The sequence below is a fragment of the Pecten maximus genome, chromosome 14, assembly GCF_902652985.1.
Source record: "Pecten maximus chromosome 14, xPecMax1.1, whole genome shotgun sequence".
Lineage (NCBI taxonomy): Eukaryota > Metazoa > Mollusca > Bivalvia > Pectinida > Pectinidae > Pecten > Pecten maximus.
In genome coordinates, this window is record NC_047028.1 from 2,057,658 (window position 1) to 2,082,504 (window position 24,847).

The 24,847-nt window shown below is 40.0% G+C and overlaps 1 protein-coding gene across 1 annotated transcript in view; it reads left to right on the top strand.

Annotated features, from left to right (window-relative positions):
* Window positions 1-409: 409 nt before the first annotated feature.
* LOC117342165 (kelch-like protein 26) overlaps window positions 410-24,847 on the top strand; it is a 30,050-nt gene continuing 5,612 nt past the window's right edge. Inside the window, exons 1-2 of the mRNA XM_033904177.1 lie at window positions 410-732; window positions 12,485-12,641. Coding sequence (XP_033760068.1) covers window positions 12,513-12,641 — 129 coding nt within the window. The 5' untranslated portion in view covers window positions 410-732; window positions 12,485-12,512. The remainder of the gene's footprint in view (window positions 733-12,484; window positions 12,642-24,847) is intronic.

The following is a 24,847-nucleotide window of genomic DNA, read 5'->3' on the forward strand; positions in this document are numbered from 1 at the left end:
CGACTGCACGTACATGAAAGCCTTTATATTACGATATTTGCAGTATACATAAAGTTGCATACTGCTATTGCCCTCTAGCAGTGTGATAGACAGGCATGCCGTTCCCATCAGGTTGCAAAATGTCACAACTACAGGAATAAAATACTAACATTTACAAATATCCTGTTCTTTCCAAATCAACATGACTCAAAACAGACAAATGATTCTTTTATGAAATCGTGCTTCATCAAATATCATAACTTCTCAAATATCTTTCGACTATTTCATTTTCCAGTACGATTCACAGACGCTTGAAAAAGCGCGGTTTCCTGTTATCGCCTCCAGTGCTCTGTAATGCTGCAACCTGTAGCACTCTTCAGTGGAAGAAGGTAAGGAATTTCGTAAATAATTTCAAATATGGCAGCCACACACCAGACGAGTTACGCTATGGACGAACGAGAAAAAAGGGTTAGTTCTGTGTTGATGCGACAAAATGAAATTACATATCAATCTGTCTTGTGACCTTAATGCTGTTAAATATCAGTGGGTAACAAATCATCGCCGTACGTATGCTGTCAATAGCACGCGAGCTGGACGGGAATAAAAAAAATCAATGACCTAGTTTTTAGTGAGCTCATGTGACCTTGGCCTACTGTTGTGGCGAGTGGTAGGCACCAGGCGAGACTAGCCACTGTGAATATTAACTGTTCGTTGGATGGTATGCAGGGACGGTGAGAAGGTGCACATTTGAAGGTACATATACACACGTGCTAGTTGTTTGTACATTTCTAAACACATCTCCAACAACCTGTTGACGGTGCGTGTGTATTGCACCGTGCATGTTATTTTGCGCATGCGGACTACTTGTGAATAATATTGTGTGTATGTATCGAACAGCTGATTCCTAAGTTCACGAAGAGCAGTCGTGTCTGGATGATAATGTGTTCGGTGTATCATTTTTTAGAGTTTGAATGACATCACTGCACGTGCTTGTATTTGATATGTTGTGATGGCATATTTAAACCAGAATCCTTGTTTTCACGTCACGTTATTTGATTTATGATAAAAGATGCTACTGAACCAAAAAAAAATGGATTTCAGTGCAAATAATTTTGAGGTCAAACTTCTTTTTCATGTTAATGATATATCCGTATATAAAATTTCACTGTCTATGGCCTTAGGGGAAAGAAATGTCAAATATTTTACCAATATTCAAAAGATTTAAAGTGATTTTTAGGAAATGAAAAAAAAAATCAAATTTATATTGATGTCATTTACAGCTGTCTGCTTTAAATCTCATTTAATTTGGTAACAATTTAACAGCACACACTCTGAAGGAACCTGTGGTAAGCTAATGATTTTTTTTATGGGTCAAATTGTCAGACTCGAGAAAATTGGTATGTCATTATTCTCAAGCGACCAGAAGTAGTGGTCAGATATACATATATAGCTATGTCTCTGTTTGTGAAATGAAATGATAAAAAATGATGTTAATAATAAACGATGTGAAATTGACAAAAAAATGAAGATTATTGATTAGAGAGTATGTACAGGCCTGTGCCCTATAAACAATTTGTCTCTGTCTGTGCATCAAAACATTGGAAACTCTTTATACTTCCATGCCGATCTTGCTATTTTTAGCCGTTGTTTCAAAGTTAACAGTTAAAGATAAATTTCATACTTAATACCCAATATATATATATCTGTTTTGTCTTGGATACATCATATAGGCATGCCTTAAAATATTTATGTCAATTGGAAATCAGCTTTGTGTAAATTCTTTATAGTGAATTTTAACTAGGGCTTAAAATGTTCTAGCTTTTCATAAATTTTTAATATTTATTAAAGCCTAAAACCAGAAATCTGTTTACATGCTAAAAAGATAGGTTACCGTTTTTGTCACTACCACAGGGTAATTAATATTCAAATTATATCGGGAAAGGACCATCACCCTGGCTTCTATTCAAAATGACAGGAAAAACATCCTTCAGCAATCCGGGTAGTCAGCACAAAAAAGAGTAAGGTTTTTAATTAATTGGGTTACATTGCTTAAAATATTGATAGTAATACATTTTTACATCATAATGGCTTGGCACTGCTGACCCCTGAATTTTTGTGCCTGCCCTGAAGCCTAAACTTTTTTGGTCATTTTCAATCAGAATGAATTAAGGGCTATTAGAGTCTAGATTCGTTGTCTAATACAACCTTTAATGGATAAAATCTACAATGGTTCCTCACAAAAATCATTTATATAAAGTGTAAGGGGAAAAAACATTTATTTCATTAGAAATGTGATTTTTGTATGTTGATAATCATATAGCCAATTGCTATCAGTATGATAATATAATATCATAATATATAACTGTGATAGCGACAGTGAAAAGGAAACATTGAAAGGTAATAATATCCTTGAGTGTTGTTTCCCATACCAGGGTATTTCATGTCACGGGTTAATCTAGCTATCGGATTTGGGGAAAACTATACCCATAATGAAATTTAGGGGAAATGAAGGGCTGCAGTTTCTTGAATTATTCTTTAAAGTTATAACCTTTAACATTTTACAGCTATTCTCTGCTATAGTTCTTACACATTTCATCAAAATTTGGGGGATTTCCCGTTTTATGGGATTTTTTTTCTTGAGGAGGAATTTGTTTTTAATCAAAGGAGAAAACTCCATCAGTGTTGAATCGTCTTTTCTGTAGTAAAATCTGTCTAGATTAACCTCTCCATGTGAACATCATAGATCATATATGTGACTTTAATAAAAACTATGAAAGAAATTGAAAACATTTTTTAACTACTACCCTATATTAAAAACGCATGACTTTCTTACAAGTGTATATAAATTCATTTTTGTAACCAGATTATATAGACCATAGTGTATGTTCTTTACCTCAGAAATGTTGGATACTATATGTGGACTCTATATTTACAGTTAAACCTGTTGTAAGGGACACCTCTATATATATATATATATATACAGGACACTTGTCTATAAAGGACAGACTCATCAGACCCACGTACTCCTTCCAATTAACTATATAATTAATAGATAATTAACCTCTGTATAAAGGACACCTGTATATAAAGGAAACTTTTTACATGTCCCTTTGGTGTCCTTTATAGACAGGTTTGACTGTATTATAAGATCTATATATGTTATGTCATTTAAAACCTCAGAAATGTTTTGAGACTCTGAAATTATCCATATAAGTTAGTTAAAGTTTTAGGAGCATTACTTGTGTGTTCTTGAAATTACTTTAAGTTTATTACCATTTTAGAATTTTGAGTGAGAAAAATGGAGAAGGGGCTTTTAAAAATTGAGGGAATAGACTTATTTTGCAGATATAATTAAATACAGTTAGCATATTACATTTTCCCATGATGTGTAGCTATAGCCAGAGCATGCAACAAGAATATCGAATACTGGAATACTCTGAAGTAGTAAAATACCATACAATGTCTAAAAGTGGAAACACAGTTTTTCGCTGTTTTGAATATTCGTGATGTAATTTATAATTATAGAGGATGGCCTTAACGGTGTTGATGGGACTTTAAAATGTTACAACTAATTATAGAGGTTTTTTGCTCATTAGAGGCAGGTAAAAAGTTATATCGCGTAACAAACTGAGCTGATATATATTTAAATTTTAATATATTGAGTTCTTGAGTTACATGTATTTTGAATATAAGTATGTCAAATTTTTTTAGTTAATGTATTCAGGGACAAGAACGCTAATAAAAAGTCTACCGGAATCATCAGATTCTGACTCTATACATAATGTTAGAAAGAACTAAGATAGTCTTTTTTTGGCTCTATCTAGTGCCAGTATTGCGGTAGATTTTAATTTGCACATTCACCTGAATCATTGATATATATATAGGCTTACCTTTCCGAATTGGGGACTCCGTCTCTCTAGACTTATTTTGTATATATATATATATATATATGTCATTAAGCTAATGTTTCTTCCCTTTTTCCAACAGAAATGCTCTAAATTTCTGGATGAGGCTGCTTCCTGTTTTGTTATTTTTTCGATAGGTCTAGACTCCTTCGAGATGCCATCTTGAGAGAGAATAGTATGTCTAATTCTATTGGTCTGGCTTTATAATTGGAAAAAGTAACTACATTGAAGTAAGATCGGATTTTGCAGTCTGACCACATGATTGGAAACAAGTTTGACCAGTCGTAAAAATGACTTACATTTACTTAGATACTGAATGTTGTCAATTAGAATTGCAAACCAATCCATTAGTTCATCTAGGATTTGGTGAATACTACCCATTATGAATTTAGGGGAAATAAAGGGTCGCAGTGTCTTGAATTATTCATTAACTTTAACATTTTACAGCTATTCTTTGCTATAATTCTTGTATATTTCATCAAAATTTGGGGGATTTCCCCTGTTTTATGAGATGTTTTCTTGATGGGGGATTTGTTTTTAATTCAAAGGGGAAACACCATCAGTAAGGAATACTACCTTATTTCGGTAGTAAAATCAGTTCTAGATTGATCTAGAGATAGGGTTGAAGCTCAAACTTCCAAGATCCTTAAGTTAAAGATATTTTCCAGAATTCCTTTTAAGGTGAAAGATTTAAAATTCACAAAACAAAAAGTTTTTACAGGCATAAGATTCCTATAATCTGATCGAAGATCATTGATCAACGTCACAATTCAGTTTATGTTCACAGTTATATCAAGAGTTATTGCCCTTATTCTAATCAATCGTAAGTGCTTGGCTATCATTAAGATTGCCTTGTTGGCCTAAATTAAAGTACAAAGGTTTAAGAAGGTCGCATTGCCCTTTTAATAGAAAACTTATCAAAACTCAAAATACAATGAACTGTCAACTGATTTTTTTGCTCATGCACAAGTGAATACATTAATTGTCAAGTTCAGTCACTGATATCAATGTCCAACGTACGTCACATCTGAGTCTAATCTCGCAAGATCTACTGCTTGGCATGTAGATGACACATCCACCTCTGTAGATTTCTCCTTTCATAGATCCTAACTTTTCCCGTGCTGACTCAATTTCTAGGATGGTCATGCTCATTGATATCTGACTCATATTAATATAAAGTACCCATAAAATCTAGCAATGATAAAAAACCATGAAAGTTAATATTCTTCATCCTCATGTAGTTGGATCTGGTCCATGCCATTTAATGTTATATAATACTGTAATAGTTGTGATTGAATTTGACACTTAAAAAGAGTATGAATAATATGAATAAAAAAGTTTTGCAGCAAAAATTTAAGAGACTTAATAGGTCAAAACATAATCAGTGTTAAATGTATTCTGGACGTTGGTTTGACCATCAGTGTTAAATGTATTCTGGACGTTGGTTTGACCATCAGTGTTAAATGTATTCTTGACGTTTGTTTGACCATCAGTGTTAAACGTATTCTGGACATTGGTTTGACCATCAGTGTTAAACGTATTCTGGACGTTTGTTTGACCATCAGTGTTTAACGTATTCTGGACATTGGTTTGACCATCAGTGTTAAACGTATTCTGGACGTTGTTTTGACCATCAGTGTTAAAAGCATTCTGGACGTTGGTTTGACCATCAGTGTTAAATGTATTCTGGACGTTTATTTGACCATCAATGTTAAAACGTATTCTGGACATTGGTTTGACCATCAGTGTTAAACGTATTCTGGACGTTTGTTTGACCATCAGTGTTAAATGTATTCTGGACGTTGGTTTGACCATCAGTGTTAAAAACGTATTCTGGACGTTGGTTTGACCATCAGTGTTAAACGTATTCTGGACGTTGGTTTGACCATCAGTGTTAAACATATTCTGGACGTTGGTTTGACCATCAGTGTTAAATGTATTCTGGACATTTATTTGACCATGAGTGTTAAAACGTATTCTGGACATTGGTTTGACCATCAGTGTTAAAAACGTATTCTGGACGTTGGTTTGACCATCAGTGTTAAACGTATTCTGGACGTTGGTTTGACCATCAGTGTTAATGTATTCTGGATGTTAGTTTGACCATCAGTGTTAAATGTATTCTGGACGTTGGTTTGACCATCAGTGTTAAATGTATTCTTGACGTTTGTTTGACCATCAGTGTTGAACGTATTCTGGACGTTGGTTTGACCATCAGTGTTAAACGTATTCTGGACGTCTGTTTGACCATCAGTGTTAAACGTATTCTTGACATTGGTTTGACCATCAGTGTTAAACGTATTCTGGACGTTTGTTTGACCATCAGTGTTAAAAGTATTCTGGACGTTGGTTTGACCATCAGTGTTAAATTAACGTATTCTGGACATTGGTTTGACCATCAGTGTTAAACTAACGTATTCTGGACGTCTGTTTGACCATCAGTGTTAAACGTATTCTGGACATTGGTTTGACCATCAGTGTTAAATATATTCTGGACGTTTGTTTGACCATCAGTGTTTAACGTATTCTGGACGTTTGTTTGACCATCAGTGTTTAACGTATTCTGGACATTGGTTTGACCATCAGCCATCAGCCAAATAATTATGATACAGGATGTTTTCTCTAGTGAATAAGATTCACCAATTTTCTTCCGAAAATGAGACAAAAAGGTCCTTATCCAACCAGTGAGAAAAAGGCCTGGAAGTTACTGACCTTCCATCCAAACAGCGGTGTAAAGTTTAGGGAAATTATGGAATATGATTTTTCCCAGTTAGCGATATTTTACGATTGAATATTTGTTTGAAATCTATCATATTAAGTCATTGATAGCAACAATAACAATTAACATATTATAAACCATTTGTGGTATCAAATAATACTTGACATGGTTTTAATTGGAATTGTAACGGCAAATGGTACATAACATAGAAATACAACACAAATGTTATATCACTCAGCTCTATATTGAATCTTGTGCACTGCAACAGTGTACATGAATATTTGATAGTGAGCAGGTGTGTGTGGGGCGTACTGTAGTGATTACCTCCCGATATACCCTCGCAATACTTCACACCAATTCTCTGTGTTATTGAATACAAACTAAATGACTAGTATCGTATCCTGATTACTCTATCTAATCGTTGTTTTTTTACCCCTAATTAATATCTTCCATATTTGGTAAATGGAGGTAATTCAGTGATAAAGCTATACATGTGTTCCAGGGTCCTGTACTCATAGAATTTTGATAGGAATTTCTGCAAATAGTTAAATTTAACATTGTTTGACTCATTGTTTTTAGCAATGCAACTGAACAGGAGTCATGGAAATGAATTATAGATTGACCACATGGGTATACATCGTTTCATGCATAGGTACATCAGTGATAAGCTTGTGTACAAGATAGTTCTCTATTGAAACCCTTGACTGATTGAGTTCATTTTCACGCATCAAGGTGTACACCGGTGCCTGATTTGATTTTTGTGGTAATTGCAGGTCAAGGTGAAAGCTTGAAAGGTTAACCTCTTTTGAAACAAAATAGCAAGTTTACAAGATATATCTAATGAGCCACTGGACAGAATTATTTAATTGATGAGCAGGGTGATATCTATGGGGGCCTGTGGACATTTCATTGATATTAAAGGGGTTGGGATATATCTGTATGAGCCCCTGGATATTGATTTGTTTAATTGATTAGGGGGTCGGGGTATATCTATGGGAGCCCCTTGATATATTCATTTAATTGATAAGGGGGGGGGGGATATCTATAGGTATATCTATATGAGCCCCTGGATAGATATTTATATTTACACAGGGGTATAGCTATGAGGTCCCATATATATCTATATAAGCCCCTGGACAGATCTATTTTGTTGGTGGGGGAGTTAGCTTTATTCGGGTATTATTCTATATAAGCCCCTGTACAGAACTATTTTGTTGATGGGGGAGCTAGCTATATTCGAGTATTATTCTATATAAGCCCCTGGACAGATCTATTTTGTTGATGGGGGAGCTTGCTATATTCGAGTATTATTCTATATAAGCCCTTGGACAGAACTATTTTGTTGATGGGGGAGCTAGCTTTATTCGGGTATTATTCTATATAAGCCCCTGGACAGATCTATTTTGTTGATGGGGGAGCTAGCTATATTCGAATATTATTCTATATAAGCCCCTGGACAGATCTATTTTGTTGATGGGGGAGCTAGCTATATTCGAGTATTATTCTATATAAGCCCCTGAACAGATCTATTTTGTTGATGGGGGAGCTAGCTATATTCGAGTATTATTCTATATAAGCCCCTGGACAGATCTATTTTGTTGATGGGGGAGCTAGCTATATTCGAGTATTATTCTATATAAGCCCCTGGACAGATCTATTTTGTTGATGGGGGAGCTAGCTATATTCGAGTATTATTCTATATTTATTAAGCCCCTGGACAGATCTATTTTGTTGATGGGGGAGCTAGCTATATTCGAGTATTATTCTATATAAGCCCCTGGACAGATCTATTTTGTTGATGGGGGAGCTAGCTATATTCGAGTATTATTCTATATAAGCCCCTGGACAGATCTATTTTGTTGATGGGGGAGCTAGCTATATTCGAGTATTATTCTATATAAGCCCCTGAACAGATCTATTTTGTTGATGGGAGATATAGCTATATTCGGGTATTATTCTATATAAGCCCCTGGACAGATCTATTTTGTTGATGGGAGATATAGCTATATTCGGGTATTATTCTATATAAGCCCCTGGACAGATCTATTTTGTTGATGGGGGAGCTAGCTTTATTCGGGTATTGTTCTATATAAGCCCCTGGACAGATCTATTTTGTTGATGGGGGAGCTAGCTTTATTCGGGTATTATTCTATATAAGCCCCTGGACAGATCTATTTTGTTGATGGGGGAGCTAGCTTTATTCGGGTATATTCGAATTCTATATAAGCCCCTGGACAGATCTATTTGTTGATCCCTGAGTGACCCACCCACCAAGTTGTAATCGGGCGTGGTGGCCGAGTGGTTAAGGTGTCCTGACACTTTATCACTAGCCCTCGATCCACCTCTGGGTAGCGAGTTCAAAACCTACGAGGGACAGTTGCCAGGTACTGACCGTAGGCCGGTGGTTTTTCTCCTGGTACACCGGCTTTCCTCCACCTCCAAAACCTGGCACGTCCTTAAATGATCCTGGCTGTGTAGGACGTTAAACAAAAACAAACCAAACCAAAGTAATCAGAAGCAACTTTTAATTAGTTTTTTTTTTCCATTGTCCATTTAATTATTTTCTTTTATCATGCATGCTTCCTAGACTTGTGATATTTAACTACATTTATTGGAGTGTGAGCAATATATATATATACAATGAAGTGTTGATTGGCATCTCATTGTGGAAACATTATTGTTTTCATTGGAATTAATCACAAATTATCAGGATTAAAACAAAAATAGCCAAGAAATATTTTTTAAACATGGTTCATTCTATTCATTTCAGAGTTATTTTGCATGTACTGTATTTAGTTATAGTTTCAAAAACTAAATTATTAAGAGTTATCTCCCTTCATATGATTGATACCAAATGTGTTGCCTTGAGTCAAGCCTCATTGTGATTGATATATTTTCTTATGGATAGTTTGTTAAGAATTTATATTCTATTTGTAATAACTGGACCATATTCTAATTCAGTAGCTACTTTCATTTATCAATGTTTTACAAATTAACCTCTCCTCAAGCCTCCCAAATCACTCGCGCTCAATCCACGTAAACCTCTCCTCAAGCCTCCCAAATCACTCGCGCTCAATCCACGTAAACCTCTCCTCAAGCCTCCCAAATCACTCGCGCTCAATCCACGTAAACCTCTCCTCAAGCCTCCCAAATCACTCGCGCTCAATCCACGTAAACCTCTCCTCAAGCCTCCCAAATCACTCGCGCTCAATCCAGGTAAACCTCTCCTCAAGCCTCCCAAATCACTCGCGCTCAATCCACGTAAACCTCTCCTCAAGCCTCCCAAATCACTCGCGCTCAATCCACGTAAGCCTCTCCTCAAGCCTCCCAAATCACTTGCGCTCAATCCACGTAAACCTCTCTTCAAGCCTCCCAAATCACTCGCGCTCAATCCACGTAAACCTCTCCTCAAGCCTCCAAAATCACTCACGCTCAATCCACGTAAACCTCTCCTCAAGCCTCCCAAATCACTCGCGCTCAATCCACGTATTTACCACACAGGGTAGGCTATGACCATAGCTGTTGATAAGATGTTAAACAAACCAAACCAAGCAAGGCCACAATGCAGAGTATTATGAAATCAGGCTCCTGTGTTTATATATTTTGTTCCTTTTTGTGTGTATTGATAATCACGATGTCTGGTAATTATATAAAGAATAACACCAGGTTGGTATGAGCTATGTTTTCCATGTATATATATATATATTTCTTTTTCATTCAACTATAATCCATTTGTTTACCTGTTTCCAGATAACCATGCAAAAAAGCTCTGCACATGGATTTTTTCTGCTTATATTTCTACATTTAGTTTATCAATACTGTCTTAACAATTACAAGTAATTTCGGACAGTTATATATTTTAATTGATACAGATTTACACCAAAACCCTCTCATAGTTTCTTTGTTTGTATGTGGGAAGTTATGTTGCTTTTCCTTTTTTTCGGCATAGCCGTCTAATTTTCTTTTGGCCCCGGATATGACGTGACAGGTGGCGTTCTGGTCAAGATGAAGTATGTGATGGGTCAATGTAGCGGTCAATGCAAAATGCAGATATACAGTTAAAAACGAAACAAAGTTAAAGGGACTATAAACCAATATCTATTTTGTATTTTTTATCATATTATTGGGTATATCTTTAAAAAAAATAACCTCCTGAACAATGACCATTCGAATTTGATGATGTATATACATGTACATAAAAACATCAATTATTAAAAGGTTATCACTCTGAATATGCAAATGTTGTGACATATACGGAAACAAAAATGGCTTCCAATGCAAATCGACTGCGGTTGAAAACTATAACAGCTTCCGCAATGAAGAGAATAATAGGAAAATGGGTCAAACACAATCCTAGAATTAAACTTGGGAAGCAGTACAATAGATTGTAACAGTTCAAACATGAAAACAGCAGTAATACGGACGCCGCTCGTATTCTGCTTGATTGTTTGATAGTAGCTATATATAGGTCATGATAATCTCGGTAATATTTACACAAATACGGTCTGTACCAGTACATCGCTACTGTCACTATACTATATGAACAGTGTTTACACTTATTTACACATAAATAATATTTACAGAACGTGTTATTTAACATTTAAACCACTGTGTATAATATCGTTAACCAACTAACCCAGATGGAATATAGATCTATATCGCCTTGTAAACTATCGTGTGTTTGTGTTGCCACGATTTCAAAACAGTCACGTAATGATCTAAAAATAATTTCCGCGCTAAATTTAGAGGGGGATTCCCAACTAAAGCGAGTGGTCAAGCTGGACATAGGGATTGACTGTGAACATTGGAACAGAACAGAAACATAACTGGAAAGGAACAAAACGCGTACATTCAGTGAAAATTGCAACGTTTTTACCGTGATGTCCCTTTTAAATTGAATGCAAGCTGAATAATTGGATGCATCTATTCAAATGACACATTTGAAGTCTTATTAAGTTATTATCACCAAAAATGATTCAAACTGATATAATTTTGTTATCCGTGCTGAAACTGCGCATTTATAATTACATCGTAGTTCGTTAATTTATTTCACCAGTAGTTTTACATTATAACCACCAGCATTAAAACTATGCCGTTTATCTTTTTTAAAGATATTTCTTGTTTTTGGTGTTTCCTTTAACATTTTGTCATATATATAATATATATTCATCGAGAGAAAAGTTTGTGTCCATGTAGAGTTAGATATATATCAAAAAAACAAACAGAACTGAACAACAAACTTTCTAACGCTTTCATAGCTATTGCTGCTCTTCAGGAAAGTTGTTTGTTTATATTTTCATCGTGAACAACCACGACAGGAAATTAAAATCTTTATCTTCGGATCACCAACACATAGTGCATATGATACATTGTGCTAATTATTTGATACGGCACCCAATCGCCTAGACAGAAATACCCGCAGCTTATACCGCTGTGCCACATCGGCGTTCTAAAAAGAACGTTTCAATGGCGCAGAGATGGTCGGCCCGATACCCTGACATGATCATTGTGGAAGTCATCTATTAGATGATATGAATACCTGGATCGCAATGTATTAATTACATACATGGATACGAATTGTACATATATTATAAATATTTCTCTCGGTACAACTACAACAGGAAATTCAAATCTATATCTTCGGATCACCAACACATAGTGTATATGATACATTGTGCTAATAAATATGTTATATATGTATATATATATATTTTAAATTTTCAGAATGACTGTTATAACAAAACAGTGTATATATATGTTTATTTTTCAGAACAATATGGACAGCTTCAAGCCTTGATAATTAGTTACTAAATTATGTTGATTAACAAGGCAACTGTGGAGACTTCATATATTGTACTTCATACTTCATTCCTCCTTACAGGTCAAGCCATGTCAATAATGTTACCAAGATGACGGCAGAGCACCAGCGTGTGCAGGCCGAGGGATATGGAGACTCGGTGGTTACACAGATGAAAAACCTTCGCACTAACAATGAGTTGTGCGACTTTAAAGTGTCGGCGGAGGGACGGACATTTGATGTAAGTACATATTAGTCTGGGAGTCAAGGAAGAGGGGATGTTAGTCTTGGAGTCAAGGGAGAGGGGATGTTAATGTAGGAGTCAAGGGAGAGGGGATGTTAGTGTAGGAGTCAAGGGAGAGGGGATGTTAGTGTAGGAGTCAAGGGAGAGGGGATGTTAGTGTAGGAGTCAAGGGAGAGGGGATGTTAGTGTAGGAGTCAAGGGAGAGGGGATGTTAGTGTAGGAGTCAAGGGAGAGGGGATGTTAGTGTAGGAGTCAAGGGAGAGGGGATGTTAGTGTAGGAGTCAAGGGAGAGGGGATGTTAGTGTAGGAGTCAAGGGAGAGGGGATGTTAGTGTAGGAGTCAAGGGAGAGGGGATGTTAGTGTAGGAGTCAAGGGAGAGGGGATGTTAGTGTAGGAGTCGAGGGAGAGGGGATGTTAGTGTAGGAGTCAAGGGAGAGGGGATGTTAGTGTAGGAGTCAAGGGAGAGGGGATGTTAGTGTAGGAGTCAAGGGAGAGGGGATGTTAGTGTAGGAGTCGAGGGAGAGGGGATGTTAGTACATGTTAGTGTAGGAGTCAAGGGAGAGGGGATGTTAGTGTAGGAGTCAAGGGAGAGGGAATGTTAGTATATGTTAGTGTAGGAGTCAAGGGAGAGGGAATGTTAGTATATGTTAGTGTAGGAGTCAAGGGAGAGGGGATGTCAGTATATGTTAGTGTAGGAGTCAAGGGAGAGGGGATGTCAGTATATGTTAGTGTAGGAGTCAAGGGAGAGGGGATGTCAGTATATGTTAGTATAGGAGTCAAGGGAGAGGGGATGTCAGTATATGTTAGTGTAGGAGTCAAGGGAGAGGGGATGTCAGTATATGTTAGTATAGGAGTCAAGGGAGAGGGGATGTCAGTATATGTTAGTATAGGAGTCAAGGGAGAGGGGATGTCAGTATATGTTAGTGTAGGAGTCAAGGGAGAGGGGATGTCAGTATATGTTAGTATAGGAGTCAAGGGAGAGGGGATGTCAGTACATGTTAATGTAGGAGTCAAGGGAGAGGGGATGTTAGTGTAGGAGTCGAGGGAGAGGGGATGTTAGTGTAGGAGTCGAGGGAGAGGGGATGTTAATGTAGGAGTCAAGGGAGAGGGGATGTTAATGTAGGAGTCAAGGGAGAGGGGATGTTAGTGTAGGAGTCAAGGGAGAGGGGATGTTAGTGTAGGAGTCAAGGGAGAGGGGATGTTAGTGTAGGAGTCAAGGGAGAGGGGATGTTAGTATATGTTAGTGTAGGAGTCAAGGGAGAGGGGATGTTAGTGTAGGAGTCAAGGGAGAGGGGATGTTAGTGTAGGAGTCAAGGGAGAGGGGATGTTAGTGTAGGAGTCAAGGGAGAGGGGATGTTAGTGTAGGAGTCAAGGGAGAGGGGATGTTAGTGTAGGAGTCAAGGGAGAGGGGATGTTAGTGTAGGAGTCAAGGGAGAGGGGATGTTAGTGTAGGAGTCAAGGGAGAGGGGATGTTAGTGTAGGAGTCAAGGGAGAGGGGATGTTAGTGTAGGAGTCAAGGGAGAGGGGATGTTAATGTAGGAGTCAAGGGAGAGGGGATGTTAGTGTAGGAGTCAAGGGAGAGGGGATGTTAGTGTAGGAGTCAAGGGAGAGGGGATGTCAGTACATGTTAGTGTAGGAGTCAAGGGAGAGGGGATGTTAGTGTAGGAGTCAAGGGAGAGGGGATGTTAGTGTAGGAGTCAAGGGAGAGGGGATGTTAGTGTAGGAGTCAAGGGAGAGGGGATGTTAGTGTAGGAGTCAAGGGAGAGGGGATGTTAGTGTAGGAGTCAAGGGAGAGGGGATGTTAGTGTAGGAGTCAAGGGAGAGGGGATGTTAGTGTAGGAGTCAAGGGAGAGGGGATGTTAGTGTAGGAGTCAAGGGAGAGGGGATGTTAGTGTAGGAGTCAAGGGAGAGGGGATGTTAGTGTAGGAGTCAAGGGAGAGGGGATGTTAATGTAGGAGTCAAGGGAGAGGGGATGTTAGTGTAGGAGTCGAGGGAGAGGGGATGTCAGTGTAGGAGTCAAGGGAGAGGGGATGTTAGTGTAGGAGTCAAGGGAGAGGGGATGTCAGTACATGTTAGTGTAGGAGTCAAGGGAGAGGGGATGTCAGTACATGTTAGTGTAGGAGTCAAGGGAGAGGGGATGTTAGTGTAGGAGTCAAGGGAGAGGGGATGTTAGTGTAGGAGTCAAGGGAGAGGGGATGTTAGTGTAGGAGTCAAGGGAGAGGGGATGTCAGTGTAGGAGTCAAGGGAGAGGGGATGTTAGTGTAGGAGTCGAGGGAGAGGGGATGTCAGTGTAGGAGTCAAGGGAGAGGGGATGTTAGTGTAGGAGTCAAGGGAGAGGGGATGTCAGTGTAGGAGTCAAGGGAGAGGGGATGTCAGTGTAGGAGTCAAGGGAGAGGGGATGTTAGTGTAGGAGTCAAGGGAGAGGGGATGTTAGTGTAGGAGTCGAGGGAGAGGGGATGTTAGTGTAGGAGTCAAGGGAGAGGGGATGTTAGTGTAGGAGTCAAGGGAGAGGGGATGTTAGTGTAGGAGTCAAGGGAGAGGGGATGTCAGTACATGTTAATGTAGGAGTCAAGGGAGAGGGGATGTCAGTGTAGGTGTCAAGGGAGAGGGGATGTTAGTGTAGGAGTCAAGGGAGAGAGGATGTCAGTGTAGGAGTCAAGGGAAAGGGGATGTTAGTGTAGGAGTCAAGGGAGAGGGGATGTTAGTGTAGGTGTCAAGGGAGAGGGGATGTTAGTGTAGGAGTCAAGGGAGAGGGGATGTCAGTACATGTTAATGTAGGAGTCAAGGGAGAGGGGATGTTGGTGTAGGAGTCAAGGGAGAGGGGATGTTAGTGTAGGAGTCAAGGGAGAGGGGATGTTGGTGTAGGAGTCAAGGGAGAGGGGATGTTAGTGTAGAAGTCAAGGGGGAGGGGATGTTAGTGTAGGAGTCAAGGGAGAGGGGATGTTAGTGTAGGAGTCAAGGGAGAGAGGATGTCAGTGTAGGAGTCAAGGGAAAGGGGATGTTAGTGTAGGAGTCAAGGGAGAGGGGATGTTAGTGTAGGTGTCAAGGGAGAGGGGATGTTAGTGTAAGAGTCAAGGGAGAGGGGATGCCATCGTGCCATTCTGATAAATTGGTTGGGATGTTGAAGACGATGGATGGGGATCTTGATATATTACGATGCAGGATCCTTGTACCCTGATGCATATCATGATATGTATCACAATATTTTAGTCAGAAGAATTGGAAGTCTTTTCTTAAAGCTAAGCAATAATGAAGTGAATAGATCTAATCATGGCTAAACAAACCTGATTTATTATGCCCGCCATTTGAAAACATTACTACATGTATATGCACTCGAGCAATCTCAGTGAACCAGACACTAATGACCCGCTTGAGGTCGGGAATGTATAAATGTTTTATGTATTTATGTCCCTAAAACAATAAATGTTATGCAATTGAATCATTATATTGTTCGATAATTGCAAAATTTGAAAGCAGTGATCGAATATATTAAAAATTTCTATTATAATTTATTAAACAAGGTTTTTATGGAAATATATACTGATTATACCGCTGCACTACTATTAAAGACAGGGAGCCAACAGAGTTTTGTTATTTTTGGGCCTTGTCTTGTAATCATTGCTTGCAAAACTTGTGATATTAGCAATTAATTAAATTATATCATATTTACATAATTTCTGGGTATAGATTTCTATTATTAGCTCACCTGCCCAAAAGGCAAGTGGGCTTATTCCATGGTGCGGCAGCCATGGTCTAGCTGGCGTCAACTTTTCCTTTAAACAAAAACTTCTCAATAACCAAGGGCCCAGGGACTTGATGATAGGCCTGTTAAGCATGCTTCAGTAAATGGTTACCAAATTGCAAGTGTGTTCAAATGAGTGACCTTGACCTACCTTCAAGGTTTCAGGGGTCAAATAGGCTAAAAAATTAAGAAGAAAAAAAAAGACTTTTCAATAACAAGGCCAATGCACTTAATGCGGTAATGAGTTTGAATGAATGACCTTGACATACATTCAAGGTCACAGGGTCAAATAGGCTAAAATCTTTATAAAAACGACTTCTCAACAACCAAGAGGCCCTGGGACTTGATAATGGATTTGAAGCATGCTGGGGTGGATGACTTTGACTACCAAGTTTGTTCAAATAAATGACCTCGACCTACAATCAAGGTCATGTTGGTCAAATAAGCTAAAATCTTTAAAAACGACTTCTCAACAACCAAGAGGCCCAGGGACTTGGTAATGGATTTGTAGCATGCTGGGGTGGATTACTTCGGCTACCAAGCTCGTTCAAATAAATGATCTTGACCTATAATCTAGGTGATATTGGTCAAATAAGTTAAAATCTTTAAAAACAACTTCTCAACCTGCAACAGACCAAGGGAATTCATAATGGGCCTGTAGCATGGCAGGGTGAAGTGATACCAAGTTTGTTCAAGTGAATGACCTTAACTTTTGGCCTTTAGTTGAGCGTTCGCCCCTGTGAGGAAGGCTTTGGGTTCTGTCCCCTAGCCAAAACATACCAGAGTCTTTAAAAATGGTAGTTGCTACTCCTACTTAGCGCTCAGCATATTAGGAGTGGGAGGACTGGTTGGCCCATTGTCAATATAATGTGACCGGGTGGGGTGTGCTGCTGGGTGTCATCGGCAGTATGCTTCAGTGAGGTAGCACTTTAAATTGGCAAAAGTTCCGGTCTATCACAAGGAGTCTTTACACAAACATACCGCAGTCTTCCAAAACACACATATGCACTCACCACACGCATGCATGTCGCACGCACGGGAGGCCGTCCTTAAATGACCTTAGCTGTTAATAGGACGTTAAACTAAATAAATCAAACCAAACCAAATTGACCTACATTCAAAGTTGCTCTAGAAGCAGGTGAGTGATACAGGCCCATTGGACCATTTGTTACAGATTGAGCTGCTTTAGACCAATATTTGAGCAATTTATTTTGAAAATGTCAGTAAAGTCCAAGCTGATTAGAATCTGTAGCTTATCAATTGTCACCAAAAAAATTTGCCAGACAGTATGGGGTTTATTGTCTGCCCACTATTGATTTTTACCCCACTTTATGTGGTCATTGTCTAGGTGAAAGGTACATAATATATAGGTAAACCTCTCTCAAAGTACATGTGTGACAATTATTCCCCCTTCTTTGCTCTCGTTTCATTGCTGTGTTCTTTCCTTGGCTTTTGCATCATTTAATGTTTAGGGGACAGGACATTTGGCAGACCTGTCTGGTACTGAGGACTAGAATTAAAGGACACAGATGTAGAATGCTGGCCTCTTTAGTGTTTATGTCTCCAAATATGATTATTGTTTACCAATGTATGACCATCTAAGGCTGCCTGTCAATCTATCTGTCTTCCCCATTTACCTCTTAATTCTGTTCAGAGGAAAGTTGCAGAGCAAGCCTTCTGTATGTACTAAAAGGGAAATGTTGTCACTTTGTCCATCCGTCTATCTGTCCATCACTAGAGCTAGCCTTAAGCTTCTGTATGCCTATCAAATATGAAATGTCATTGCACTTTTGTTAAGGTATCAGTAATTAACTAATCTGATCATGTCCACAGTGTATCCTCACTTTGTATGGGCCGGTGTAACTCATCAGTATGGGCCGGTGTAACACATCAGTATGGACCGGTGTAACTCATCAGTATGGACCGGTGTAACTCATCAGTATGGACTGGTGTAACTCATCAGTATGGAACTGTGTACTCATCAGTTGGACCGGTGTAAAACTCCTCCAGTATGGACCGTGTAACTCATCCAGACTGGTGTTAACTCCTCAGACCGGGTGTAACCGGTGGGAACTCATCAGTATTGGACTGGTGTAACTCATCAGTATGGACCGGTGTAACTCATCAGTATGGACCGGTGTAACTCATCAGTATGAACTGGTGTAACTCATCAGTATGGAATGGTGTAACTCATCAGTATGGGCCAGTGTAACTCATCAGACTGGTGTAACTCATCAGTATGGACTGGTGTAACTCATCAGACTGGTGTAACTCATCAGTATGGACTGGTGTAACTCATCAGTATGGACTGGTGTAACTCATCAGACTGGTGTAACTCATCAGACTGGTGTAACTCATCAGTATGGACTGGTGTAACTCATCAGTATGGACTGGTGTAACTCATCAGTATGGACTGGTGTAACTCATCAGTATGGACTGGTGTAACTCATCAGTATGGACTGGTGTAACTCATCAGTATGGACCGGTGTAACTCATCAGGGCGGTGTAACTCATCAGTATGGACCGGTGTAACTCATCAGTATGGACTGGTGTAACTCATCAGTATGGGACCGGGTTTTAACCTCATCAGTATGGACCGGTTTTAACTCATCGATGGACTGGTGTAACTCATCAGACTGGTGTAACTCATCAGTATGGACTGGTGTAACTCATCAGTATGGACTGGTGTAACTCATCAGACTGGTGTAACTCATCAGTATGGACCGGTGTAACTCATCAGTATGGACTGGTGTAACTCATCAGTATGGACCGGTGTAACTCATCAGTATGGACCGGGGGTAAAATCATCAGTATGACGGTGTAACCATCAGTATGGACTGGTTGGAAATCATCAGTAGGCTGGTGTAACTCATCAGTATGGGACCGGTTAACTCATCAGTATGGACCGGTGTAACTCATCAGTATGGACCGGTGTAACCCCATCAGTATGGACCCGGGGTAACTCATCAGAGGACGGTGAACTCATCAGTATGGCTGGTTTTAACTCATCAGTATGGACTGGTGTAACTCATCAGTATGGGCCGGTGTAACTCATCAGTATGGACCGGTGTAACTCATCAGTATGGACCGGTGTAACTCATCAGTATGGACTGGTGTAACTCATCAGTATGGACTGGTGTAACTCATCAGTATGGACCGGTGTAACTCATCAGTATGGACCGGTGTAACTCATCAGACTGGTGTAACTCATCAGTATGGACTGGTGTAACTCATCAGTATGGACCGGTGTAACTCATCAGTATGGACCGGTGTAACTCATCAGACTGGTGTAACTCATCAGTATGGACTGGTGTAACTCATCAGTATGGACTGGTGTAACTCATCAGTATGGACTGGTGTAACTCATCATAAAGGACCGGTTTTAACCATCAGTATGGGCGGGGGTGTGTAACTCATCAGACTGGTGTAACTCATCAGTATAGACTGGTTTTAACTCATCAGTATTGGGTTTGGTGGGAAACTCATCAGACTGGTAACCCCATCAGTATGGAAACCGGTGTTAACTCATCAGTATAGGAACTGGTGTAACTCATCAGTATGGACCGGTGTAACTCATCAGTATGGACCGGTGGTAACTCATCAGTATGGATGGTGTAATCATCAGTATGGACTGGGTGTAACTCCTCAGACTGGTGTAACTCACAATTTGGGGGGGTGTACTCATCAGCTGGTGTAACTCATCAGTCTGGACTGGTTTTTAACTCATCAGTATGGACTGTTGTAACTCATCAGTATGGACCGGGTAAAATCATCAATATGGACTGGGTGTAAATCATCAAATGGGGTGTAACTCACAGTATGGGCGGTGTTAACTCATTCAGACTGGGGGTACTCATCAGTATGGGCCGGTGTAACTCATCAGTATGGACTGGTGTAACTCATCAGTATGGACTGGTGTAACTCATCAGTATAGACCGGTGTAACTCATCAGTATGGACTGGTGTAACTCATCAGACTGGTGTAACTCATCAGTATGGACTGGTGTAACTCATCAGTATGGACCGGTGTAACTCATCAGACTGGTGTAACTCATCAGTATGGACTGGTGTAACTCATCAGTATGGACTGGTGTAACTCATCAGTATAGACTGGTGTAACTCATCAGACTGGTGTAACTCATCAGACTGGTGTAACTCATCAGTATGGACTGGTGTAACTCATCAGTATGGACTGGTGTAACTCATCAGACTGGTGTAACTCATCAGTATGGACTGGTGTAACTCATCAGTATGGACTGGTGTAACTCATCAGTATAGACTGGTGTAACTCATCAGACTGGTGTAACTCATCAGACTGGTGTAACTCATCAGTATGGACTGGTGTAACTCATCAGTATGGACTGGTGTAACTCATCAGTATGAACTGGTGGTAACTCATCAGTATGGACCGGTGTAACTCATCAGTATGGACTGGTGTAACTCATCAGTATGGACCGGTGTAACTCATCAGTATGGACTGGTGTAACTCATCAGTATGGACTGGTGTAACTCATCAGTATGGACCGGTGTAACTCATCAGTATGGACCGGTGTAACTCATCAGTATGGACCGGTGTAACTCATCAGTATGGACTGGTGTAACTCATCAGTATGGACCGGTGTAACTCATCAGTATGGACCGGTGTAACTCATCAATATGGACTGGTGTAACTCATCAGTATGGACTGGTGTAACTCATCAGTATGGACTGGTGTAACTCATCAGACTGGTGTAACTCATCAGTATGGACCGGTGTAACTCATCAGTATGGACTGGTGTAACTCATCAGTATGGACTGGGTGTAACTCATCATACTGGGTGTAACTCATCAGTATGGACCGGTGTAACTCATCAGTATGGACTGGTGTAACTCATCAGACTGGTGTAACTCATCAGTATGGACCGGTGTAACTCATCAGTATGGACTGGTGTAACTCATCAGACTGGTGTAACTCATCAGACTGGTGTAACTCATCAGACTGGTGTAACTCATCAGTATGGGCCGGTGTAACTCATCAGTATGGACTGGTGTAACTCATCAGTATGGACTGGTGTAACTCATCAGACTGGTGTAACTCATCAGTATGGACTGGTGTAACTCATCAGTATGGACCGGTGTAACTCATCAGTATGGACTGGTGTAACTCATCAGACTGGTGTAACTCATCAGACTGGTGTAACTCATCAGTATGGACTGGTGTAACTCATCAGACTGGTGTAACTCATCAGACTGGTGTAACTCATCAGTATGGACTGGTGTAACTCATCAGTATGGACCGGTGTAACTCATCAGTATGGACCGGTGTAACTCATCAGTATGGACCGGTGTAACTCATCAGTATGGACTGGTGTAACTCATCAGACTGGTGTAACTCATCAGTATGGACTGGTGTAACTCATCAGACTGGTGTAACTCATCAGACTGGTGTAACTCATCAGACTGGTGTAACTCATCAGTATGGACTGGTGTAACTCATCAGTATGGACTGGTGTAACTCATCAGTATGGACTGGTGTAACTCATCAGAATGGTGTAACTCATCAGTATGGACTGGTGTAACTCATCAGTATGGACTGGTGTAACTCATCAGTATGGACCGGTGTAACTCATCAGTATGGACCGGTGTAACTCATCAGTATGGACTGGTGTAACTCATCAGACTGGTGTAACTCATCAGTATGGACTGGTGTAACTCATCAGACTGGTGTAACTCATCAGACTGGTGTAACTCATCAGTATGGACCGGTGTAACTCATCAGTATGGACTGGTGTAACTCATTAGACCGGTGTAACTCATCAGACTGGTGTAACTCATCAGACTGGTGTAACTCATCAGACCGGTGTAACTCATCAGACTGGTGTAACTCATCAGACTGGTGTAACTCATCAGTATGGACTGGTGTAACTCATCAGTATGGACCGGTGTAACTCATCAGTATGGACTGGTGTAACCCCATCAGGACCGGGGGTAACTCATCAGTATGGACCTGGTGTTTAACTCATCAGGACTGGGTTTTAACTCATCAGTAATGGACGGGTGTAAAACAACTCATCAGTATGGACCGGTGTAACTCATCAGACTGGTGTAACTCATCAGTATGGACTGGTGTAACTCATCAGTATGGACTGGTGTAACTCATCAGACTGGTGTAACTCATCAGACTGGTGTAACTCATCAGACTGGTGTAACTCATCAGACTGGTGTAACTCATCAGACTGATGTAACTCATCAGTATGGGCTGGTGTAACTCATCAGTATGGACCGGTGTAACTCATCAGACTGGTGTAACTCATCAGACTGGTGTAACTCATCAGACTGGTGTAACTCATCAGACCGGTGTAACTCATCAGTATGGACTGGTGTAACTCATCAGTATGGACTGGTGTAACTCATCAGTATGGGCCGGTGTAACTCATCAGACTGGTGTAACTCATCAGTATGGACTGGTGTAACTCATCAGTATGGACTGGTGTAACTCATCAGACTGGTGTAACTCATCAGACTGGTGTAACTCATCAGTATGGACTGGTGTAACTCATCAGTATGGACTGGTGTAACTCATCAGTATGGACTGGTGTAACTCATCAGTATGGACTGATGTAACTCATCAGTATGGACTGGTGTAACTCATCAGACTGGTGTAACTCATCAGTATGGACTGGTGTAACTCATCAGACCGGTGTAACTCATCAGACTGGTGTAACTCATCAGTATGGACTGGTGTAACTCATCAGTATGGACTGGTGTAACTCATCAGTATGGACCGGTGTAACTCATCAGTATGGACCGGTGTAACTCATCAGACTGGTGTAACTCATCAGACCGGTGTAACTCATCAGTATGGACTGGTGTAACTCATCAGTATGGACTGGTGTAACTCATCAGTATGGACCGGTGTAACTCATCAGACTGGTGTAACTCATCAGACTGGTGTAACTCATCAGTATGGACTGGTGTAACTCATCAGACTGGTGTAACTCATCAGTATGGACTGGTGTAACTCATCAGTATGGACTGGTGTAACTCATCAGACTGGTGTAACTCATCAGTATGGACTGGTGTAACTCATCAGTATGGACTGGTGTAACTCATCAGTATGGAATGGTGTAACTCATCAGTATGGACTGGTGTAACTCATCAGTATGGACTGGTGTAACTCATCAGTATGGACCGGTGTAACTCATCAGTATGGACTGGTGTAACTCATCAGTATGGACTGGTGTAACTCATCAGACTGGTGTAACTCATCAGACTGGTGTAACTCATCAGACTGGTGTAACTCATCAGTATGGACTGGTGTAACTCATCAGTATGGACCGGTGTAACTCATCAGACTGGTGTAACTCATCAGTATGGACTGGTGTAACTCATCAGTATGGAATGGTGTAACTCATCAGTATGGACTGGTGTAACTCATCAGTATGGACTGGTGTAACTCATCAGACTGGTGTAACTCATCAGTATGGACTGGTGTAACTCATCAGTATGGACTGGTGTAACTCATCAGACTGGTGTAACTCATCAGACTGGTGTAACTCATCAGTATGGACCGGTGTAACTCATCAGACTGGTGTAACTCATCAGACTGGTGTAACTCATCAGTATGGACCGGTGTAACTCATCAGTATGGACTGGTGTAACTCATCAGTATGGACTGGTGTAACTCATCAGTATGGACCGGTGTAACTCATCAGACTGGTGTAACTCATCAGTATGGACTGGTGTAACTCATCAGTATGGACCGGTGTAACTCATCAGACTGGTGTAACTCATCAGACTGGTGTAACTCATCAGTATGGACCGGTGTAACTCATCAGTATGGACTGGTGTAACTCATCAGTATGGACTGGTGTAACTCATCAGTATGAACCGGTGTAACTCATCAGTATGGACTGATGTAACTCATCAGTATGGACCGGTGTAACTCATCAGTATGGACCGGTGTAACTCATCAGTATGGACTGATGTAACTCATCAGTATGGACCGGTGTAACTCATCAGTATGGACTGATGTAACTCAGTTTCCACATGTGTTACTTCAAAATCTGATGTCATGTTACGTGATGACTTCCTTAACAGTATTTGTATTCAGTTGAAACAGTTATTGCTCTTTGTCTAATCTTTTCAAAATCTGAGCATGAAGTACAAACTGACATCTTGTATGGTAGATATTAATCGGAAAATTTACATTTTGTAGATAGGTTTTTTTTTGGAAACTCAGGAATTCTTTTTGGGTGCTAACTTATTCCTGAAACAGTATTTTGCTCATTTATTAGAGACATAGTCTTTCTTATTTACATTCAGCATTCAGATAATTGTTATCAATCAGTCATATGGTTTTTAGCTTACCTGCCTGTAGGCTAATATACGGTGGTCAGTGGTCAGTTTCTTAAAGTCTGTCCGTCCATCTCAATATCCAAGAGGCACAGAGACAAGATATTGCGTTTAAACCTGCAGTAAAC